The sequence below is a fragment of the Podarcis raffonei genome, chromosome 5, assembly GCF_027172205.1.
Source record: "Podarcis raffonei isolate rPodRaf1 chromosome 5, rPodRaf1.pri, whole genome shotgun sequence".
Lineage (NCBI taxonomy): Eukaryota > Metazoa > Chordata > Lepidosauria > Squamata > Lacertidae > Podarcis > Podarcis raffonei.
The window spans coordinates 31997687-32018244 of NC_070606.1; the positions used below are offsets into that span (position 1 = coordinate 31997687).

The 20558-nt window shown below is 42.0% G+C and overlaps 1 protein-coding gene across 7 annotated transcripts in view; it reads right to left on the bottom strand.

Moving 5' to 3' along the window:
- The window catches only part of CDH23 (cadherin related 23), a 391169-nt gene that overhangs the window by 363632 nt on the left and 6979 nt on the right, over window positions 1-20558 (bottom strand). For all 7 annotated transcript variants that reach the window (XR_008330552.1, XM_053388502.1, XM_053388507.1 and 4 more), the window contains exon 2: window positions 3733-3804. Coding sequence is in view for 6 of the 7 variants with exons in the window: in XM_053388502.1 (XP_053244477.1) it covers window positions 3733-3799 (67 nt within the window). In the remaining variant the exon portion in view is untranslated. The remainder of the gene's footprint in view (window positions 1-3732; window positions 3805-20558) is intronic.

A 20558-nucleotide genomic window follows, 5' to 3' on the forward strand; every position in this document is an offset into this window, starting at 1 on the left:
AACAGCCATCATTCATTCCTCCACTCCTCCCTCTCCCTTCCCTCTCTCCCTCCCTCCCTCTCTCTCTCTCTCTCTCTCTCTCTCTCTCTCTCACACACACACACACACACACACACACACACACAGAGCTAGTGGTCTGTAGCCCTGCATTTCCAATATAGCAAGAGTGCTATATAGCAAGAGTGCTATCATTGGAGTCCTGTCATGATGTGTACCCAACCAAGTTACTCGTTCTGAGTTGCAGAAGAGCATTCAGCATGGCAAGAACATCCCAAGAGAAGCCCTGCTGAATCATAGCAATGGCCCATCTATTTCAGCAACTCATTTCTCAGAGCAGCCAACTAGATGCCCCAAGAAAGTGTACAAGAAGGGCATGCAAGCAACAGCGCTCTCCTATTTATTGCTCCCCAACAACTGGTTTTCAGTAGCATACTGCCTCTGAACCAGGAGGTTGCATCTGACCACTGTGGCAAATAGTTGCTGACAGACAAAATTCTTGCCTTCTTGTCTACTTATAGTCAGCTGCTCAGTGAAAGACTTCCAGGTCACCATCGCTATATAAAAGCAGTGAAGAAGCAGCTGCAGCCCTTAAAAAAAATCTATAAAATCCAGGAAAGCTAAAGACACAGTACCATGGACAGTGACAAATAAATATTTGCCTGGCACTAAAAGGACCTCAAAGTTGGTGCCAGGTGAGCTTATCTGGGGAGTGTATTCCAAGCACGAGAGGTGGCAACCAAGAAGGCCCTCTCTCTCCACCCCAAGTCTCCACCCCAAGTAGCAGAGGGTGGGATGGGGTGGCAGTGCTTACCTGACCTCCTGATAGTGGAGTCACTGCTGATTACCAGGAAACAGAGTGGGAACAGCAGAGACCTCCAGCAGGTCTCAATGAAAACGTCTCATTCTTCTGGGCCCCTCCCAGGGTCAGATTCTACCAAATTCCCCATCTCTTTCCAATCCTCCCGCACCAGACCTCTCCCTCCAAGATGTATCCACAAGGCTCATGAGTGGCAGTCAGAAGGTCAGGTAAGCACCCCCACCCCAAGCCACCATTCACAACCATCCCACACCAGTCTGATCCCAAATGGCAAGAGGATCCAAGGGATTCTTCCTGAGCAAATGGTTTAGAAAGGGTTATGTGAAGCCTTTTCTAGCTCTACAATATCCATTTTGAGACAGGGTGGACCATAGACTTGAATCATAGACAGTATGGCAGATGTGGCTGAATTGTACATTTCCATAAAGTCATTACAATTCTGGCAGCTTTATTTCCAATCTCTTTCCTAAGTACCCCTGGCATGGAATATGCCATTTTCAAAAGCTACCATGCGCTGGATTGACGTTTTCATTGGGCTATCCACCATCTTCCCAAGATCTCTTTCCTGGTTAGCCACTGCCAGCTCAGTTACTATTAGACAAGAAATGGTAAACGAGAAAAGCAGTACATTTCTGATTCACACTGTTCATTTTTCATACAGATATGCCACCATAAGGCACTTTATGTGCAAAAAAGAATAGATTTTATTGTATAATGGAAAATGCATGTTTCCCAGAATATGGTAAATAAATATAAATCTTCACACAAATGGATGATTTCGCAAGACACTTTCACTATGTGGAAAGCTCTCTTATTGGGGCTCTACTTCTCTAGCAGTGGCAATACCAACTAGCCTTTACTTCATTGTTGACAACTGCTAATTGGGTGGCAGAGTTGTTCCGAATTTACCTACACCTTATACTGAGCCAGATCACACCACCTTCATATCCAAGCAAAGAGTTTTCCCAATTCCTACATTTGAAGTTAGGAATCTGAAGTCAACAACAATTGCCATCCTGGGACAATTATCACATTGCTCCCATTGCAGCTGGGAAAACCAGGAATCTTGTAGTTGTCACTAGCTACAACAACCTCTGACCATTAACACAATTGTATTGAAGTAACTAACACAAATAGCAGCTAAATCATCTCCCGAGAATCAAACTTTGAATTTCTTCCCTTAGTGTAAAGTTTGTTCTTAATTACAGAATCTTCCCACATGGGTGAGACAGGATGATTAACTGAAGGGCATTAACTAGAGTTGTGCAGTTGTGCAGTTGTTGCTGTTATTTTAATCCTAATACAGTGGTACCTCAGGTTACAGACGCTTCAGGTTACAGGTGCTTCAGGTTACAGACTCCGCTAAACCAGAAATAGTACTTTGCTTCAGGCTGAGAACAGAAATCGCATGGTGGCGGTGTGGCGGCAGTGGGCGGCCCCATTAGCTAAAGTGGTACCTCAGGTTAAGAACAGTTTCAGGTTAAGAACGGACCTCCAGAACAAATTAAGTTCTTAACCTGAGGTACTGCTGTATGTTGGTATGAACAAAATGAAAACCTTCTGGAAAATCATGACGGGGGAGAATATCCAGAAAATATTCAGCAGCAGTTGTTACCAACTTTACTTACCTCATGAAGTGGCCAAAGTACACCCCCCCTTGCTTTTTCTATTTTATTTTACAGTGGTACCTCGGGTTAAGTACTTAATTCGTTCCGGAGGTCCGTTCTTAACCTGAAACTGTTCTTAACCTGAAGCACCACTTTAGTTAATGGGGCCTCCTGCTGCTGCCGTGCCGCCGGAGCACGATTTTTGTTCTCATCCTGAAGCAAAGTTCTTAACCTGAGGTACTACTTCTGGGTTAGCGGAGTCTGTAACCTGAAGCATATGTAACCCGAGCTACCACTGTATTCTTTTTTAAGATGCAGGCTGCTTACAGCAGCACAAGGCTCCCCTCTTTATGCCATGGCACTTCCTGTAATGCTTCGGGAGCAACAGCCTGCGGCATCACATTGCTCTGAGGGCATTTTGGCAGGTGTGGCTTGTCGGAAGTGGCATGAGGCTTCTCACAGGAGGGAGGGAAAAGCACCAAGATCAGTAGAACAAAGAGGAGGCAGTCTCAGGTGCTTCTTAAAGTAAGATGCTTATTTAGCTCAGGACGCTTATTTAGCTCAGCTTTTTTTGTCAGGAGGTGTGGATGCTTGTAAACTTGCTGAACCTCAATAAAAACTTATTTTGTACAACTGAATTCTGAAAGCTTCAAAAAGGCTGTTTTCTCTGCAATGAATAATGCTCCCACCACTTCCTGCACTTTCTGGTGAGAGTCAGTAAGGCAACCAACAAACCTCATCCATTAATTTCTCTTTGTGTTTGTGTGTTTAATTCAAAATTCCAGTAGTTCCACTGAAAGACGAATTCATACAGAGCCTTTTCTCACACATTAACCATATTAATCACTCAGCTGCCTGAATGTGGCAAAATGTTTCTCCTAGATCATCAGCCAGGCAGCATGCATGATCACAGAGTTCTAGAGTTGAAAGGGACCCGAGGGTCATCTAGTCCAACCCCCTGCAATGCATGAATCTTTTGCCCGACGTGGGGCTTGAACCCACGAACCTGAGATTAAGAGTCTCATGCTGCACCAATTTTGCTACTGCTGAACAGATTGAGTGAATTCTAGCATTATGGGGAAAAGAACTGAAGGTGAGACAACCTATTATGGATTTTAAGATACAATAACCATCAGTGGAAAAACTTGTCCAGGGTATCACAAGCAGAAAAAAAGGCCTCAGATTCGGGCTAGTGATGAAGTTAGCCAGGGATTACATCAGCCCTTCTCTAGGAACTCACTGGTACTCAAGTAAGCAAAAAAGAAAGGGGAGAAGAAATAATAGTTGAGCAATGACCGAAAGACTTACCCAAGCAGACCCACTCCGAGAACAGAAGGGCAAGGAAAATGATCTTGGCAGAAAAGTGACACTCCATGGTTCCTAAAATAGGAGAACAGAGATCATTATCATTTCAGTCCTGCTTTATTTAATTAAATCAAAGTGCACTTATGCCATCAAGTGAAACTTAGGATCACACCCCGGAATGTATTGAGGCAAAAGAAAAATTGGACTCAAAAGTCGAGCACAAAATGCACATTAGTTATTTGGGGCAAGAGAAAGGCCAAACAGACCCCCCCCCCCACACAGCTTTTCAATAAGATTTAGAATGGACTATTGAAGTGCAAAGCCAGGCATTGATCCTAGTAGGTATGTTTACATGTGTGTGCATGCACACACTATGAACTCAGCTCTGCAGCAGAGTATTGCTCTTTTTGATACAATCCTACTTCCTTACCTGCCCCATGTTGCTGCATAAGAGGCATTGCATCCATTACTCTTAAAACACACACACACACACACACACACACACACACACACACTGCTGTGTCAGCAAGAGATATGTTTGCTGCTGAAAGGGAAATAAAAGCTTCTCACCCAACAACCAAATTTAGGGGATGTGCACCAACCCAAGAATCCATTAGAACACAGGGTAGAAATTGTTTGATTGAGGGCCACTCTGTTATACACTGGAGTTTCATGAAGGACTGTGGATGATAGCAAAATGTGCAAGGCATAGAATGTTGGCTGCTTTGGTAGCAAATATTGAAAAGTCTGAACTGATGCAGCTGTGAATAATGAATATTATAATTAAAATTGCATTTGCAGAAGAGTACAGCTAGCCTGGCTTCCAGCCTAGGCACAGACAGCACTGAAATTGTGCCTCCAGACTGTGTCAGTGATCTCCACCTAGAGATTGATAGGAGCAATCACACTTTATTTAATCCTGTTAAATTGTTCCGAGGTCTTGAATACACAGATTATGAGGTGTAGGCAATGCAACCTTGCAGGATTACTCAAGTAGCTTTGCTTGTTCTCAATAGAAGCGGATAAATTGGTGGATGTCTTCCAGGGATCTTCCCTGCCCTTGTCTATTCATCCAATTCAAGGTGTGTGCGAGGCTAGATAGCAAAAGCACAAGCCTTACTAAATTCAATGAGCATTGAATAAACAGGAAGAAAAACCCATTCATTTCAATGGGGCTTGTGCAAAAGAAATCCTAGTGCACTGCACTCAGTAGAGGGTACATCATTAGTGCTAGCTGCTTTACAACCTGAGCACAGCTGTGATGTGCCGGGAAGAACATTAGCATGCAAACCAACACAAGCGTCCCACTATGGCTCCAGGAAAATCACAGGCATAGATTATTTGAGCACACATTTCCTTACACTGCTGGTGGTACAGGAGACAGAATGAATTATGGCAGCGCAATGTTTAGAAGCATCAAGTTGCCGTGGGTCTATGTTGTTTCCCCAACAATAAAAATCAGTCAAAAGAATCTCACTTCCAATAAAGAAAGAAAAGCAAGACTCCAAATCACAAGGAATTACCAGGTTTTTGGTTTGGGTTTTTTTTTTTAAATAAAAAAACAGACTAAAATTATAATGCAAGATCCATTTGGTAGACATTGTGCCTATTATACACATACACTTATTCACTTACATAATATAGTTTTATTGAAACCATTTGGTTTTATTGAATGGTCTGATCCCTCTTCCTGGTGTGGCCTCAACGTAGTTTTGTCATGAATCTGCACTCTCCATTTATACGTCCATATTACTGAATGGATGGGAAAGCATGACAAACAACTACTCATGCTTCACAAACTTCACATAATTCCCACCACCACCCCATATTCATTGATCTATTCTCCCCCTCCCCAGTTCTCCATATCCAATTGATACAACAATATTGGCATCAGCCATCACCATTTTGTTTTAGGGAATGGATTTTGTTAACATGGTGTACCGACCAAGACTATCATGTTGTCTCTGACTGTTATTTAGCGCACCCACACACCAATTGTAAAAAAGGGCATTAGTAAATAGATGTCTCTGTCACTTCCAGGATGCTTTCAGATAGCATGGAATTCTGTGTTGAACTCCTGTGGTTTAGGTCAGCATTTTTATCTTATGGACCAGAAATTCCAGGCTCAAGCGGTTACCCAACAAATGATTATTCACCCCAAATTCTAGCGAAATAGAGCTGCTCGTGAGTAAATGGGCTTCTGGGGAGCAGGGGTAATTAGTTGTTGGAACACTGGTCCTTGACAGAATCTGGGGCACCAGGCGATGTAAGCCCTCAGTTTAGGTCTCGCGGATGCTGGAACAACACAAGACTTTCTACTCCCAAGCTCTTATGAACAATCTTACATATTATGCTGTGCATTTTCACTGACTCATCATCCTGCCCTGATTCTTGGACCATGCTTGCTTAGGCTTTATTGTGCTTTGACCCCAGCTACACCTAGACTCTCCTCTGACCAATGCCATTGTGTTTCTGACCACAGGCTGCTGTTGAGAGTCCTGACACGATCAGAGTACGAAAGGCAGACTCAACTTTGGATGCAAGAAACCATTTGGATGATAGAACTCTTCACTGAGATGGTGCATTTGGTGCTCCAAAGAAAGCAAACTGTGTCTTCAGCACAGGAAGATGCTGAAAGCCCAGTCCTCAGTTACAGCTTGCAGGATTTGGAGGGAAAGAAAATTCCACTCTCCACCCTCGCCCCTTGGAGCATCCTTTAAAAGCAGTAAAAGCAGAAAAGCAATTTACATTATTTACAAAGACAGAACCAACAGCATCCCTTTTAGCCCTGCGTTGTCTATTCTAAACAAATTACTTACATTATGCAAGCAGTTCTTTAGAGTTGCTTGTGAATTCTGCGCTCATCAATGTTTCAGGTTTCCACCCAGGTGATCCTTCAATCTAGAAAGCATCTTTCCCTTTTTTTCTTTTTAATGGCATGGTGTTAGGAATGGGGATTGTTGGATGACATTTGTTATTACTGTGATTTCCCAAAACTATGGCAACAAGTCCTAAGAAACCTGAAATTAGGTACATGACGCCACAATAGCTTTAAGACTTTATCCTCCACCCCCCCAAGAAAGCACACCACAGCAACGGCACATGCCTAAATGCTTTTGAAATGGAGGGTGTTGTCAAAAGTAGGTTATGATAATGGCGCACAGGGTGGGCAGGTCAGCTCTCCAAAGAAACAAGAAAAACCAGAAATTCAGCTTAAGAAAATGCAAGCCATTTATGTGAACTCAAGCAGCTTCATAGACCCCACTCTGCAAGTGGTATCTTTAGTCTGAATCTGAGATATTTACTAAATTCCGGAATATATTGAATTCCAAGGTTTCATAGTCCCTGCTCAGTCTTGGATATAAAGACACACTTGCCACCATAAGATAGGTTTCCAATCCATATATATTTTTATTTATCATTTACAATTGCAATATTTTGACATAAAAATTGTATACTGCTCATGTTACTACTGCATCCTCTACCAGACGATGCCAATTACCAATTCAAAGGCCCGCTTGCCATGATGAAGTATTAATTCAGGCTAATCTGTCTTCTTTCTGACACCAAAAGGAAATAATCTTCTTGTGGAACATTGTCAAATTATTTTTTTACAATATGAGGGAGAAAGCGCAACATATGGTTAGGAAGCTATTATGGGATGATTCTAGCTTCAGGTTTTGCAATGACAACCATCCGGGACAGTGTTTACAGAGGGTCTGACCAGAGAAGTGTAAAAGGCCAGTAGTAATTAAGCTGCCTGTCTTATTTCAAATGCTATTATTACTGAACCACCCATTTTTGAGACGGGTACAAGACTTTTAGTTCACGCTGGATAATTCAGACAAATATATGAATTTTGATCCCTGTACAAGGTGTGCTGTTACTACTAAGAAGTCCAGTAGAAGCCAAATAAACCCGGTATGTGAAATTTAAGTAATTCAACCAGTCACCTATGCCGGGCCAGCTTTTGTAATTCCCAGCCCCCATCCCTTATTACAGGGACACACTAGAATCAAAGGAGCCTTAACAAATGAGTGTGCCTTTAAATTTGCTGCCCCTCCAGTTAAAATAGACCCTTGCCAGTTAAAATGGGCTCAGACTGAGTAATAAAATAAAGCTATGGTAGATTAACCTATTTATTAAAGACTGCATGGAAATGATATGTGGACAGTCATACAAGGTCCTTCCTATGTATGGACTTCCCCCGACCTCTCCACTGTTGAGCATTGAGTTTACCATATACAGGATATAAAATTAAGGGAGAACTTAATTTCCTGCCCATGTTATTATGAGGAGGGGGAAAAACATGGTGGTGCAAGTTCACATCTGATGCACCACTAGTCTGAACCCATGCCTACTAATTGCCAGAGAGCATTCTGTTAGAGATTGTTTTACTTCTCGGTTGAATAGTGTAGCGAGGCCAGGATCAAGTATCAGTGTGACAAACTTTCTTCTGCAGAGATCAGTTTACCAATGTGTCCAATTACATCTAAGCCTCTGTTCTCTGCTTTCAGGTCTCTGCTACCAGATGTCAGCTCTTCTCTCAGGAAAGTTCTGTCTCTTCAAGTAACAGAAACATGGCCATATAGAACACCCCTGGGTTTTTTTTTAATACAGTCTTGGGTCAGCATATCTACCCGAGCCTGTGTCAGTCTGAGGATTGACCCACTGACTGTATTATTATGTTCTTTGCATGAGAATGATCAAGGTGATCGTAGATTACTAGTCTTAAATCTTTTATTACCACCTAAGATTATATTAACCACAATGGAAATCAGCAGTAATTCCAAAAGCCAAGGAATGGCTGATTTAAATTTACTCCATGCTTTGTAACATTTTAGCTAATGCTAATAAAGGTATTACTCTATGGTTACTTGGACCAACACAGCTACCTGTAATTGAAGGCAATACAGATTGTTTGGTAACTTGACCCATAACAGAATGTGGAGTAGGAAAATTATAGGGACTTTCGTAATTATATTACTTTTCCTTTATTGTAAATCCTATTTTATGGTTCTTGCACATTTTGCACATTTATGCTAGATGCAGTATTTTACGCTAAAATGTTATAAATTGAGATTTAGGCTACAATCCTATGCATGTTTACTTGGAAAGAAGCTTCATTTAACTCAGACTTTCTTTTGAGTAAGGATAGATGGGATTGGGTTATTATAAGCATTTACTTATGTCTTACACTTTTTTAAGAGATAGCTGAAATTGGAGAAAAATAGACACTTGTTTTATATTTATTATACATGGATAGAAACAAAATATTTTTGCAGTGTCAAGATTTTGAAAAAGTGTCTCAAAACAAGAAATTTGGGGTGTAATTGGTTGTGTTGCTAAGATTTTGTGTCTTTTGTTGACATGTTACCTAGTTAACAACCATCATTTTCTACCTGCCTTAAAACTAAGTAAATTTCAAAAGAAATTGAAACTAAGAGTCAGGAAAGACACTTTCATTTGGGTCTGAATGATACCCAAATCATAATTCTTGGTAGTAACAAATTGCCATGCAGGGTAATCAGAAACAAAATTGATATTGATAAATAAGCTTTTCTTCCTCGCAGTAGGTGGTTTATTTTAATCTAATGAGTTTTGTATTTTCCGAGCCTTCATATTCCATGATGAAGAGCCGCCTGTACTGGAATTACGAAGTACTTTGAAATATTGTAATTTTATGGCTCATTTTGTAAGGACTCTTGGAAATGAGATTTGTTCCCAGTGAAGAATCTCACCTCCTACCCCCACCGCCCGTAGTGATTAAAAACGGTCCCTTAATAAATATAGTTCACTGGCACTTCATATAGAGGATAAATATGATATTACAGAAGTATGACTACTATTCTGCAGCCATGATGCCAAAAGCTATTACAGACTTGGAATAGTCGCTCAGTAACTTTAAGGTGTTATTTGTGTGGCAGAACTCTGCATTTAAGAAGCTTGGCACCTCCACTTCAAATGGATATCAGACATTTCTGTGTTGCAAAATGCCTGTCAGATACGCTGCCAGGTGAAATAGATAGTAGCTTTGGGCCAGATGAAACAATGGACCAGGTGGACTCAGTGTAAGGCAACTTCATGTTTGGCACAATGATCCTACAACTCCACAGGTGGTGTTACTTTTCTTGGGGAGTGTGTAGACTCCCACAAAGTTCCCAGCACCACCTTTTGGATTGCATATGCACACTGCCACTCTGGCTTCACTGAGTTGTGCATCTGCTGTATTGTCTACACTCTTAATACAGTGATATTCCCCTCTCTCTCTCTCTCTCTCTCTCTCTCTCTCTCTCTCTCTCTCTCTACCCCTAGGGCCCACCTGAGAGTACCAACAATGACTGAGGCCCTCCAATCACAAAATGGCCGCACAGGAGATGAAGCTAATAACAAAATGGCAGAATACAGAGCCAGAGTTTACCATAACCAGATGGCAATTACTTGCACAATTTTATATTGTAATTTAACCCCTCTTTGGGAATTCTTTGCCACAGCAATTTCCATGTGGCAAGGAAATGGAGTTCCACAGTCCATTTTCCTCAAAGCTTAAAGACTGACTGGAGACATTGTGACTCAGCATCCCCATTCTCACCAGGATTTGCTGCACCAGAGGCTCTAAAGCAGGCTTTTAAAATTTTTCATTCTCCCTCACCTGCGCATGCTGCTCAAAATATTTTTGCTCATCTCCTGCCATTTCCTCTCTCCTCCTTTCACACTTGTACAGTGGTACCTTGGGTTACATACGCTTCAGGTTACATACACTTCAGGTTACAGACTCCGCTAACCCAGAAATATTACCTCGGGTTAAGAACTTTGCTTCAGGATGAGAACAGAAATCACACAGCAGTGACATGGTGGCAGCGGGAGGCCCCATTAGCTAAAGTGGTGCTTCAGGTTAAGAACAGTTTCAGGTTAAGAATGGACCTCTGGAACGAATTAAGTACTTAACCCAAGGTACCACTGTATTCTGTTCCCCTCCGAACTACCTCCTTCTCTCCTCCCTGCTTTTACATTCACTTCTTCCTCCTGTGACAGCTTTCTTCTCCCATTTCCCTCTATTCTAGCCCCAGTTGTTTTTTGTTTTTATATATTATTATTATTATTATTATTATTATTATTATTATTATTATTATTATATTTTACCTGTCATTCATATTTTACCTGTCTGGCCCTTTCCCTTTAGAAAAGGGGGGTCTCATTTTCTCTCCCCTCCAACCCAAACTTCTGTTGTCTTCCAGATCATTTTATTTAGCATGCTGGGAGTTGCTGGTGCTAGCAAGTGGGGGAAGCAAGGAACCCCTGAATGGTTCCTTGCCCACTGTTTGAGAAACACTCCTTTATTACAAAAGGAAGCCACCTTCCTAACACACAAAAAGCCCACTCTTCTTTTCACTTTATGGAACATTTTTAGGTTATAAGCAAAAATTCAGAGCGAAAAAGAAAATCCTATGAAATGGCATGTGATGGGGGGGAAATGAGCAACAATGCATACTGCCTTACAAGTGCACTAATTTAGGGAAAAAATGTTCTGGTTTTGCTCTTGTAGTACTTTCCATGAATAAAGCCTCATTCAGTTGAAGTCAATGCTAACGCTCCCATTGACTTCAAAGTGATAAGGCTTTCCCTGCCACAATAGATTTGAGAGACTTCTGGTCAAAAAAGAAACCCCAAATCTATATAGGTTTTCAGGCAATGCAAAGAACATCAGCTTTTGTGTTGGGCTTATGAAAACAGATTTTGTAAGCCTCTGTGGGAACCCATCATTTTAGGTCTGAAAGTCCTTAGTCCAATTCAATATATACATGATGGAAATAGTGGCTGCCCTGTTCCCTTTTAGCTATATATTCTTTGCTCAGCTCACAAAGGGAAACTAACTTTATAATGGTTTTGGAATAGCACAGGGTGGTTAAACAACCCAAGAGTGATATCTGTCCCGCAAGAGGCTTCTGTGACCCTGCAATACCCTTCCATAATTTGTCATTTTTTAAAAAAAATATTATTATTATTATTATTATTATTATTATTATTATTATTATTATTAAAATGGCTGAGCCTATGGGTCCCCAGCTGTGATACTGTGGGGCCAAAGGGGTTTTCCACCTCATCTCCAAGGCAAATAAAATAAAATAAAATCCATTTCTTTTACTTTACTTTTTTTTCTTACTAACTACATTCCCATACATCTCCAGCTGTGGTACTGTGATTCCAAAAGTTTTCCATGTTCCTCCAAACCCCCCACAATTTGCCCATTTAACAAATACTAATTTTGGTTGATTTCTGGTTGGTTAGGGGAGAGAGACCTCCTGTTGGCCATCAGGCAATGATGGCTCTTTCCACTTGCCTTGCCCCACCCTCCAGCTTCAGCAGTCTTCATAAAAGATGGAGCCAGCTTGTGTCCTCCTGCTCCAGAGGGGAGGACCCAAAGGGCAAGAGCTATTCAACAGTGGAACAGACTCCCTTGGAAGGTTGAATGGAGGTTCAATGGAGGGTTTTAAGCTGAGGTTGGGTGGCCAGCTGTCACAGATGCTTTTATTGTGATGATGATGATGATGATAATGATAATAATTTATTATTTATACCCCTCCCATCTGGCTGGGTTTCCCCAGCCACTCTGGGCGGCTTCCAACAAAACACAAAAATACAATAACCTATTAAACATTAAAAGCTTCCCTAAACAGGGCTGCCTTCAGATGTCTTCTAAAAGTTTTCTAGTTATTTTTCTCTTTGACATCCGATGGGAGGGCATTCCACAGGGTGGGTGCCACTACCGAGAAGGCCCTCTGCCTCGTTACCTGTAACTTGGCATCTCATAGTGAGGGAACCGCCAGAAGGCCCTTGGCGCTGGACCTCAGTGTCCGGGTTGAACGATGGGGGTGGAGACGCTCCTTCAGGTATACTGGACCGAGGCCGTTCAGGGCTTTAAAGGTCAGCACCAACACTTTGAATTGTGCTCGGAAACATACTGGGAGCCAATATAGGTCTTTCAAGACCAGTGTTATATGGTCTCAGTGGCCACTCCCAGTCATCAGTCTAGCTGCCGCATTCTGGATTAGTTGTAGTTTCCGGGTCACCTTCAAAGGTAGCCCCACATAGAGTGCATTGCAGTAGTCCAAGCGAGAGATAACTAGAGCATGCACCACTGTGGCGAGACAGTCCGTGGGCAGGTAGGGTCTCAGCCTGCATACCAGAAGGAGCTGGTAAACAGCTGCCCAGGACACAGAATTGACCTGTGCCTCCATGGACAGCTGTGAGTCCAGAATGACTCCCAGGCAGTGCACCTGGTCCTTCAGGGGCACAGTTACCCCATTCAGGACCAGGGAGTCCTCCACACCCGCCCACCTCCTGTCCCCCAAGAACAGTACCTCTGTCTTGTCAGGATTCGACCTCAATCTGTTAGCCGCCATCCATGATTCCTGCATTGAAGCTCTACTGCTCTATGAAATCCGAATTCTATGTTGCAGTCTATACACACACCAAGTATTAGCTGCATAGACAGGAAATACTTAATTCTTTCTCAGTGTCTAAATATTTTTAAATCAGATTGATATTTGCATACCTTTTTGAAAAGAAAGTGGCACAGCTTTTTTTTTTTTACAGGAGCTTCTCCAAGGAGGTGAAAGACCACACGTTGATTTTAAAGGCGTGGGTGGGGGAGAGATACGCAACAGCTTACCCTGGACAGCCTGAGCAATGAAAGCTCCACGTAAAATGTAATCTAAATCAAGAGGTACCTTGCTGCTTTCGCACAAAGCTCACTTAACTCTTAGGGAGAGGCTCTTTGCTGCTGGAGGCTCTTCAAGGCTAATCAGGGTGATGGTCTGTCTGAAACAGGAACACCATGGGCATTCCATGGCTAATCAGCCACAGTCAAAACGAAATTGGGGGTTAGTGAAAAGGGACAACTGAGAAACCATCAAAACCTTAAAGTCAGCATGGCTGGGATTCTTTGCAGCATATAGAGAGGCGTTTTAGCAAATAGAACAAATAGGTTCTGCAATTGCAATCAGGTAAATTTACATACAATGTGTGTGTCCTCTTTCCCACCCCAAACTCAGGAGGGAGAGAGTTGAGTCACAAAGAATATGGCAAGGACAAAGATGCTGAAGGTATTGTGACCAGTGGAAGCAAAAAAAGGGGGGGGGCGGTTGGAAGTGGTGAAAAGCATATCAAATTAACTGACCACTACAATGCTCCCCCTGCCCCAAAGTGAAAGCTAAAAATATAATCTGGAAAGGCAGTACTTCTGCAGGATTCTGCAGCAACACCCAGATTTTACTTTACAGGCTCAGTTTTCAAAACATGAAGGTGTGTGAATTCTTAGTGCAGCAGGCATGGCCGTCAACAAGGCTGATGCCAACACTTTTTTCACTCCTTCACCACCTCATCCTTCAAAACCAGCGTGCCTCAGGCCCTGGCATGTCAGCTGCCTCCGTGCCAATGCATTGTCCTTCACCACCCTTGCAATCAAAAGTCGTGAGAAAAGTTGAAAACACTGGGAGTTAGCTGCTGCTACGGCACAAGTATCAGCAAGGAGCCTCAGTGCATTTTGTTCCCAGAAGCAAAGGAAGTTAAGGGAAGAGATGGTTGCCATCCTTTAAGCATCAAGCACACTGGGTACCACAAGGTTGCTGTAGTAACATAAAAGGAGTGATGGACTGGAAAGGAGGCTGAACCCCAGGCTATAGCATGGGAACTCTAAACTAGAAGGTAGGGTGGGTGAGAGATGTTACTTTGTGCCCCTTGTGAGACTCTGCTGCCCATTCAAAAACAATATGAAGTGTGTGTAGGGTTGTTGTTGTTTTTGTTTTGGAGGGCAGTAATAGAAAAAAGAACAAAGTGTTTTGAGAAGTTGGAAGGAAACTGGAGGGGGAAAAAATAAAAGCAAAGAGTTAAAAACAGTGAAAATCCAGAAGACAGAGAAAAGATGAAACAAAAAGGCAGGGGGAGCCAAAGCAATACGGAAGGAGAAAGTCTGAAAGCAGAACACATGCGGAAGAGACAGGTGTAAAAAAGATTTTAAGATGGGAAGGGAAAACTAATTTACTCATTAAATTGCATAGTTAGATATGTGAGGGAAAAAATGGTTCTGAAGGTTTTTTTGGTCCAATGTCCATCAGGGGAAGCTCACTGTGAAAAATCTCAATAATTATTTATTGTCCATATTCCATGGCATACCTGCAGTCCCTTCCAGTCAATTGATCATCACACTTATTTCCAGTTACTTGATTAGTGCTCAGTAATAACCAGAATTCTAATGGCAGGTCATATTTTTGAGGCTGTTTGATGCCCCCAAACACCCCACAGCAACAAGCCACACATTAGAGCAAGTTTTGTCTCAAGGCAATTGGCTCTGTGGCTTGCAGCAATGAATTCAGCACTTCCAGTGGGGACAGCTCCTGTTGCAGTCCACTTTTTAAATTTGAGATGGGCAACGTTCACAACTTAATATTAATAGTTGCAAAACCTTCACACACAAGCAAACACATTTATAATTAGTCTTAATAAGAGTGCCTGCTTTACTCAATTAATGTGTCAGATCCACAGAGGTCATCCAAATACTCCCCACAGCCGATAAAGTATTGCATTATTTCTGTCAGTCCACCTGAAAATTCTCGTTCTCTCTACAGTTCTATGTCTTTCCTCTTTTCTAATAGCCTTCTTCAGCCCTCAGTTCTTTCATTCATGAATCATTCAATTTTGACCAACCCTTTTACGGTGAAAGTAATTTCAGCTGTTGCATTTCCATAGCGTAACAGAATCCTGACTCACAGCTGGCATTTTTAACAACCAACTTCAACAATAAGGAGCCCAGCTAGACCACAGCCCTGTTCCTTAAGCTTACTTGCGACAGCCAGATATGTCATCTGAAACAGCTCAACTTTTTCCCTAGTAAGTGACAAATCAAAGAATACAAACTCTGAAAAGCTACCTCCCTTAAGCTTTTCAATTTCGTGTTATTCATTCTTCATATCACTCTGACATTTAGTTCCAAATTATAATGTGATTCAGATACCATCTGTGAAAAATATGAACCTCTTTTCTCAAGAAAGGGAGTTTTCTTCTGACCAAATCACAGTTGTGTGTGTGTATTTGTGGCAATTGGGACAATGCCTCCTCAAGTTCAAACTCCTGGTGTATAGGGTTATATTCAACATCATAAATGGCTGGGGGACCACTGGGAGAAGATTTGGGGGCATGTGGGAGCTGAAGGGGGAAGGAGAGGAAGATGAGGTCTTTCTCGCAGAAGCCTACTCAAAAAATTCTGAATTCTGACCATAGATTTTAAACAGTAAGTGGGTAGAAAGCCATCTGAGGCAGAGAGCTGGGCTGTGACTGGAGAGGTCCAAGTCTCCATTCAGCCATGACGGTCAGTGAATGACCTTTGGCTAGCCACCCACCCCCTCAACCTAAGTCCTCTCATAGGGCTACTGTGAAGCCAGAATAGGAAAACTCCCATTGGCAATATCCTAAGCTCCTTAGGAAAAAGGCAGGATAGAACCATAAGTGGGGGAAACACTCAATGTTCACTGAGGGTGAGAAAAATGCAAATTGCAAAGAGGACATGGCTTTTACTATTTTTATTACTTTCTCCTTGGGTATAATCACAAACTTTTCCAGCGTTGCCTTTGCAGCCCATGTGACTAACAAATTGCTTGAGAAGTATTACAAATAAGAATGGGTGCTCATGATTTCAGCAGTGTGGGGATCCTAAACTCTGAAAACTTGTTACACTAATTACCCAAATTAGTCCCCCCCCCCAGAGCTACTGAATTCTTGAGGATGAAATTACTCTGGATCGATCAATTAAGAAAATATAAAGAATGTGATTTTTTATCTGTAGCCCTGTTAATGCAGGCTTTAGAACCTCTCTTACTTTTATTCTGTAGCAGTTACAATGGCAATGTAAACAATTGTATCAGCTTGGTTTGAATTCTGGTCCTCAACAGGTTCTGCACACACAGAGAGAGAGACTAGCTGCATATACCACTAGCAGTCCCATTTTGGGCTCCATTCGAATCTGCGGTGTTGTTTTTATTCTGCTCTTGTCCTCTCCTTGAATGTTCAGGAAACTTTAAGCAGGGCTTTTTCTTCCAGTACCACAGCAGTTAATCTAATATAGCCAGTAAATCACTCTGTTACTCTTAATCTTTTTATTCTGGTAAGTCACACTACCTCAGCTTGGCTGCTCTCTCTTATTTTTAACCTGTCAGTCTCTAGCTACAATTAAGTTTTCTACTATGAATAGAAGCCAGAGCAGCTGAGGTCTAAATCACATCTCTATTCCAGTGACAACACATGCTTTTTTTTTTCTTTAAGGAGCAACTCTTTCTTTTTCTTTCTTTCTTTCTCTCTTTCTTCCTTCCTTCCTCTTGCCTTGGGGAAGATCCACATGACAGGATCTACCTAATGCAACTATCTGCAAAAGCAAAAGTTGAAATCCCTGGTTCTCAGGCTTTCCCGCATAATAGCCTCTAGCTCAGCAAATGTAAAAGGAGACGGATTGTTGCCACATTCAGTAATGCTTAGAATCATTGAGCTCACAGGAGGCTGCAGGTGATGAGCCTGTGGATCTGTAACCAGGCCTGTAAGCTTTTGTGATCCTTTGGTTGAGCCAATGACCACAAGGCAGATTTAGGCAGCTGCAATCCAGGGCACTAAACACAGTTCCAGTCCCTGGTGACATCATCTGCTTGGACCTATGCCCTGCACCTGGCTAGAAATGAAGAGCCAATTACTTTCCGTGTATCTCTTTGCTACTTCTGGAGTTTTATAATAGCACAATGTACCACAACAGCTACTGCATGGTCAGAAGGAAGCCAACTTTTGAGACCATGGTTGTTGTGACCCCATGATAGGAACTTTCCCACATATGCTGGATATGGGGTCCTCTACAATGCTATTTTCACATATACTGCCAACCTAGCAGTTCGAAAGCATGCCAGTGCAGGTAGATAAATAGGTACCACTGTGGCAGGAAGGTAAACGGCATTTCTATGTGCTCTGGCTTCTGTCACGGTGTTCCGTTGCAGCAGAAGCAGTTAAGTCATGCTGGCCACATGACCCAGAAAACTGTCTGTGAACAAACGCTGGCTCCCTCGGCCTGAAAGCGAGATGAGCGCTGCAACCCCATAGTCACCTTTGACTGGACTTAACTGTCCAGGAGTCCTTTACTTCCTTTATCTTTTTACCTATTTTCACATATAATGTGAAACTAGGTTTTGAACATTTTAGTAATTAGAACCCATGTGATGAATTAGTGAAAACAGGGAAGGTATTCTGTTACACATGCAGAGATGTGTTGAGTAGCAACAGATGTACTTTTCAGCAGAAGAATGCCACAGTCTGTCTAGGGGCTATGATGAATCCTTCACACAGAAACCTGAAAAAAACTTACCCAACCTATTCACTAGCAGAAGTTTACGCCATAAAGCAGACACCAAGCTATGTGTGCCATGAATAGCAGTGCAGTACCTACACTTCTGGAAGAGCCTCACAATTCAAGTGAATCAAACACATTAGTCAGAGGCGGCTTTTTCTACACTGTTTGTTCAACTGGTCAACTATACAGCTTCACTAACTATTTTGCATCTTTCAGTCTAACACCAAAGGGTATGAGCTTCTTTCTTAATCCAATACTCTGTCTAAGACCCTGAACAGAATGAGAGCCAAGGTGTAAGTTACCTTTCACCTGCTGAAAATGGCATGCCTGGGGTGACCTTACCACTGCACTGTAATGTTTACAATCTCATGCTGAATAGATAGATCTGTTCCCATCGCAAATAAAGCACTGTGTTCCATAATATGGGGAGATAAGTATATATAGTACAGTTAGCACTCCCGACCTATATGGCACACGTGTAAGACTAGCCATTTGTGCTATTTTTAGCCACCAGGCCTGTTTTACTCTGAGTAGGCCCATTGAAATAAATCAGGGTTTCCCAAACTTGGGACTCCAGGTGTTTTTTGGACTATAATTCCCATCATCCCTGACCACTGGTCCTGTTAGCTAGGGATAATGGGAGTTGTAGTCCAAAGACAGCTGGAAACCCTGAAATAAATGAGCATGACTAAGTTAGGCCCATTAATTTCAGAGGGTCTACTCTGAGTAAAACTTAGTTGACTACCACCCCATTTTTAAGAGCAATTATGTGGGCTTTCATGCTTCATATCATACCAAAATCAGAAATCACTTTCTTTAAAATGTTAATTATAATAATAATGCTATAGCCATTTTTGTCATGTTAACATTGCTATAATGATAGGGAAGAAGAAGAAAATGCCACGCATTCTTTGTATACACTTTTGCGATATTATCTTGAACATATTCAAGACCAGACCTTTAAACTTTACTAGAACTCCCTTACCGACCTCTCCAAATGAAATCTGAAATGGTGTCCCTTCCTTAAGTGTAGTGGGGTCAGAAGCACTAAAGATGATTGCCAAATCTCTTCAGTTTTGGGCATTTTAACATGATCTAAATGTACATCTTAACTCTACCTTTCGTGGGCTTTTTGGTATTATTCTATCAATAGAATTTTTTTAAAGGAAGATGTTTGCTAGCTGTGGCATGCATTGCAGCATCTGCTACCTATACCTCTCATTGCAGGAGTTTATCTAAGAAGCTTGCTGAAAAACTAGGCACGAGAGAGAGAGAGAGAGAGAGAGAATGCAGGCTATTACACATTCACTGCCCACCAGTCTCTGTTAAGCTTGGATTCTAGTTATCTAGGCCAACCCGGCTGCTGCTTTGCAATGCTATGTAGTTATAGGCAATTTGGCCAACTGGCAAGGGGGGACCCTTGTGACAACAAAAACGTCCAAAAATCCCCAGCTGTCTATATTATATGCAGGTGTGTGCCATTGCTTGAAGGGATGGCTAAGCAAGGGACTTATCACACTTGAACCTGTAGGGATTAAGTAGCAAAATATACTGCATTTGAGTGAAATGTGACCAAAAGAGAGCCTATTGACCATTCAATTGGATTTGAATGTGTCCAAAAACTATGTTCACTGCTTATGCACATTACCTTGCATGCTACAGATTTACCAAACTGCTCCCTGGTATCCCTGCTGTCTACAAGTCATAAACCTGTGCGATGCGGGTACATCTTGTCGCAAAATCCTAATACAACTGTCATGCTGGAGTGATTTTACAAAACAACTCACATTCAAAGAAGGAAAGGATAAGATTGCTGTCTAATCATCTCCTTGAGCTAATCTTTACTTCATTTTTCTCTCCAGGAAGATCTCATAGAATGAGCTTATGACACTCAGTGAGAGATCCTGAGAGCAAGGGGAGCATGCTAGGCATGACCAGACCTCATCTTGTTCCACTGAGTCAACATTCCAAGTACCTTTGAGGGGAGAAAAATGGCCTCATGCAATAGTAATAGCAGATTGATTATTCCATTACTGTCAGTGCCTAGGGGAAGAATTCCTCTACATTTTCTACTCTGCACCAGGAAGACTTGAAACATTCAGAGGAAGGGTTTCCTCATAAGGACTTGGCAATCTCAGAACAGGCAAGGGGGGCCGGACCCTTAAATTGCCTTCTTCCTGAAGGGAGAGAGGTATGTGTGTGTTTTATGTCAAAACCAGCCTTGCAAATATGTATGCAAGAGTTACTAGTCCACAAGAATTTACAATAGCCTGTCTATACATTTGTATGTTAGTAATTTGTGCCACACTGAAAACATTAAAGAAAGAAAAATAGTGCACTTCCATTTGCATAGAAAATTCCTTGCCTGGTTACCTAGAGGAAATTTTTGCTCACCCCCTCCAAAGTCACTCCATATTCACTTGATGAATCCAAGCTATTTGTCTGATCA